The 3,810-nt window shown below is 41.0% G+C and overlaps 1 protein-coding gene across 1 annotated transcript in view; it reads left to right on the forward strand.

Annotated features, from left to right (window-relative positions):
* Positions 1-712: 712 nt before the first annotated feature.
* KCNIP4 (potassium voltage-gated channel interacting protein 4) overlaps positions 713-3,810 on the forward strand; it is a 239,293-nt gene continuing 236,195 nt past the window's right edge. Inside the window, exon 1 of the mRNA XM_007953764.2 lies at positions 713-806. Within this exon, the coding sequence (XP_007951955.1) occupies positions 755-806 (52 nt within the window). The 5' untranslated portion in view covers positions 713-754. The remainder of the gene's footprint in view (positions 807-3,810) is intronic.

The raw sequence follows: 3,810 nt of genomic DNA on the forward strand, positions 1-3,810 counted from the left end.
GCTCTGCCTGTCCCTGCTTAACAGTTTGCAAACATACCTGGCTTCTTTTAGAATCACTGCTTGAATAAGCCCTGTTCCATGGAGCAGAAATCCAAAGTACTGTCACAACTCCCGGCTTGTCGGCATGTGCCAATGAAGCTGCAGATCAAAGACTCTACTTCCTCACTTTCAGGGAAGGCAAAGGTACTAACGGGTGGTTGTGGTGTGAATGAGTGGTTGTGGTGTGAATGATCACTGCAGTGCATCTATCTCTGGGTAATCAGCTTCAGCCTTGATGGGAACAGAGAAGCATCATGTGCGCCTTTCACGCTGGTTTGAATCTTGAAATTGCAATCCAGTTAAGTCTTTTCATAAAGGTTGCTTTATTTCCGATCTTAGGCAAAAAAAAAAAAAAATAACACCCACCAAATTTACTTTCCCTTTCAATAGATTTGCTTGCATGACTTTGTTTTACTTTACTAATCATTCATTTATATACATATAAATATAACTGGAAAAGGATCTGGGGGGCAAAAATGACTAAAAATGAGAGGGACAGAAAGGACTGATTTTCCTTTCGGGGTTCCAACCCATTGCCTGTGATTGCCTGAGCGATGGCTGCATCCCTTTTCCTGCCTGGTCAGCTTCCTCTGGTAAACCGCGCGGCATGTCCAAGTGTCCCTCACAGATGGCGGGAGTTAACAGAAGGGTCGTGTATCTTCTAGGTTTCCTCTACTCTCAGAGCAGCGGGAAGCGCAGCATTAAAGAGCGGCTCATGAAGCTCTTGCCCTGGTCGGCTGCCAAAACGTCGTCTCCCGCTGTTCAAAGCAAGTTTGTTTGTTCAGTTTGTTTTTCCCCACATTGTGTTTTGTTTTGTTTGTGTAGGTCTGCATGCATTGCAGTTCTCTGTTCCTGGCAAGAATCAGTGTATTATATTCTGTAAAACAACACTATTGATGTGTTCACGTTTACCTACGTCCCCAGCACTTTGGTACAATTATGATGTGGTTCCCTTTTTGGCACCCTGACAGCAAGATGTTGGTGTCATAGCTTCAGCCTGGGCTTTAGGGAGTTTGAAACTTTTTGTTTGACCTGAGGGTTGGGAAGGCAGCAAATGACTCATCTCAAATAATTCTTGGTATTCTCCTTGCCAAACCTGCTAACACTCCACTGCACATAGCAAAACAACAACAACAACAACCTGCTAACACAGCAAGCAGGTAGATGTTTCTTGTTACTGTTCCTGGGTGCCTGTGAGTCAACTCAACTCCTAGCAACCCAATGTGTCAGAGCAGAACTACCCCAAAGGGTTTTATTCTCTGCTATGATCTTTACTAAAGCAGACTGCCAGTTCTTTCTTCAGCAGAGCTATGTGCTTAGCTGTAACCACTTAACCCTTTGTGCTGCGAAGGCTCCTTGCTACAAAACCTTGTAAATTTCTTGATCCCCAAGTACTTGGTGTGTACTTGTGATACTAACATTAGAAATATCACTTGTTTAGGAGAACATTTTTTAAAATATTTTCTTTTTTCCTCACTCTCTACCCCATCTTCTCTTTCTCTTCAAATGTGTGACATATTTAACAGTAGAAAATAAAGGCTATCAGAGAGGAAATGCTCAATATATTTTTTAGTTATTATTTATAACTTAGGGAGTTCCTGGGTAGCACAAATGGTTAAGCACCATGCTACTAACTGAAAGGGGAGCAGTTCAAACCCATCCAGAGGTGCTTTGAAAGGGAGGCCTGCCATCTGCTTCCAAACCCTAGGGAACTTTTCTTTTCTGCACACTTGGGGTCATTAGGAATCAGAATTGACTCAACACCAACTAACAACACATGTAACTTATAGGAGAAGTCCCTGCATGGTACAAACGTAGAGGCATATGACCACTGACCAAAGGATGGCGGTTCAAACCCACCCAGTGGCTTCATTCAAGAAAGACCTGGAAATCTGTTTGTGAAAAGTCACCTCCTTGGAAATCCTGCAGCTCCACTCTGCACAAATGGGGGTGCCATGAGTCAAAATCAACTCTACAACAACTGCCAACCATATATTACTGACAGTGCACTTTACATAACATTCTATGTAACAGTCTGTGTTTACAGACATTCTTTCATGATCATTTTTTCTCAAGCATCAAATACCTCTTAGAATCAGATCAAGGTGGTCCTTGCCAGAAAGGAAACAAAATATTAGAAAGCCAAGTGAAGTCTCCTACGTATAATCTTATAACTCATGTCTTCAACTAACCAAAAACACCACACCCACTGTCATTCAGTCAATTCAGATTCATAGTGACCCCCCCTTGCATCCCCAAGGCTGTAAATCTTTACAGAAGTAGATTGCCTCATCTTCCTCCCATGGAGCAGCTGGTGGGTTTGAACCACTGACCTTCTGGTCTTATCCACTATGCCATCAGAGCTCCAGCAGCTGTCAAACACTACTGTTTATGTTGTGCCATGCCCTTTTGTAGGTGCTCAATTAATGATGTGAAGTTGTGAATGCCCTAACATTTCACCAGTCTCCACAACAAAAATGGGGGATATTTGGAAAGAATCGCAGACAATTCAACACATCCATTGACAATGTCATAACAGAATACGTAGTCATTTGTTTCAATGACACAGACCAAAGGCAATATATCCTAATAATAATATTTAATTCTAATTCATTATTTTATTCATTCAACAAGTATTTATTGTATGTCAGTTCATGTTCTTTACACTGGCAATGAAACAGTAAATAAAGCACTTTTTTGTTTTAAGCCCTATCCTATTGTGTAGGAAGAGGGGACAGAACAAAATGACAGTTATTAGTAATCTCCCATGTACAAAAAGGTAAAAATTATGGTTGAGATATATTACTTTTTAAAATTTTTCTTTCATTTCACTCCGCCACAGACATGCCATCCCACAAGCAAATTGAACCCATCCTCACCAAGCTAAATGACCGTAATCTGGAATAATGTCAAACCCTAATCCTGCAGGATATCGAAGCTGCAGACGTTTTTATTGCTTCTATTTGTCAGTGAATGCTGGTTATTAGAACCATTGCTTTGCTCCTTTCAAGCTGGAATCAAAATTGCCAATTTAGCAGAGAGATACTGAAAGCACAGTCATCTGTACACAGTAGAGAGGTAGTACTTAACATTCAAATGACTCTCTCTATTCACTTAGGAAGAACACAGTTTTCAAGTCTGGTTAGCACTCTCTCTGTTCCAGTATCTGCAAAGCCCTATCCTGTATGCATGTTCTTGGAGGATGAGATGCAATTTTCAACTAATTATGAAGAAAAAGCCAGGCTGCTTCTTGAAAGGAAAAATTAATATTGATAGAAGATGCTAATAAAAAATGAGCAGAATGATCTAAATCAGAGATTTTTTAAAAATTAAAAACTGGAATTTAAAACACTGACTGATATCATTAAAGGAGCTCTGTTGACACAGTGCCTTAGGCACCAGAAGATTGGTGGTTCAAACCCACCAGCTGCTCTGTGGAAGGAAGACAGGGTAACCTACTTCTGTAAAGATTAACTGCCTCAGATACCCAAAGAGGGTCACTACGAGTTGGAATCAACTCGATGGCAGTGACTTTGGTTTTTAATTTTTGGACTGGTATCAGTACACTAGACTTAGTCTATTATTTATGGACCCTAGAAGGTCTGAGATAGACAGGTGTCTCCCTCACTCTCCACCACTTTTCCCATTTGCAGCTCATCCTGAGCAAACCCCAGAGTGGAGAAATAGATTATTTGGAAAGGTTGTTGTTGTTGTTAGGTGCCGTTGAGTTGTCCCTGATGCATAGCGACCCTATGCACAGCAGAATGAAAC

This window comes from Orycteropus afer, unplaced genomic scaffold (genome assembly GCF_000298275.1).
Source record: "Orycteropus afer afer isolate SDZICR_OR568_19922 unplaced genomic scaffold, OryAfe1.0 scaffold00411, whole genome shotgun sequence".
In the NCBI taxonomy this organism is placed as follows: domain Eukaryota; kingdom Metazoa; phylum Chordata; class Mammalia; order Tubulidentata; family Orycteropodidae; genus Orycteropus; species Orycteropus afer.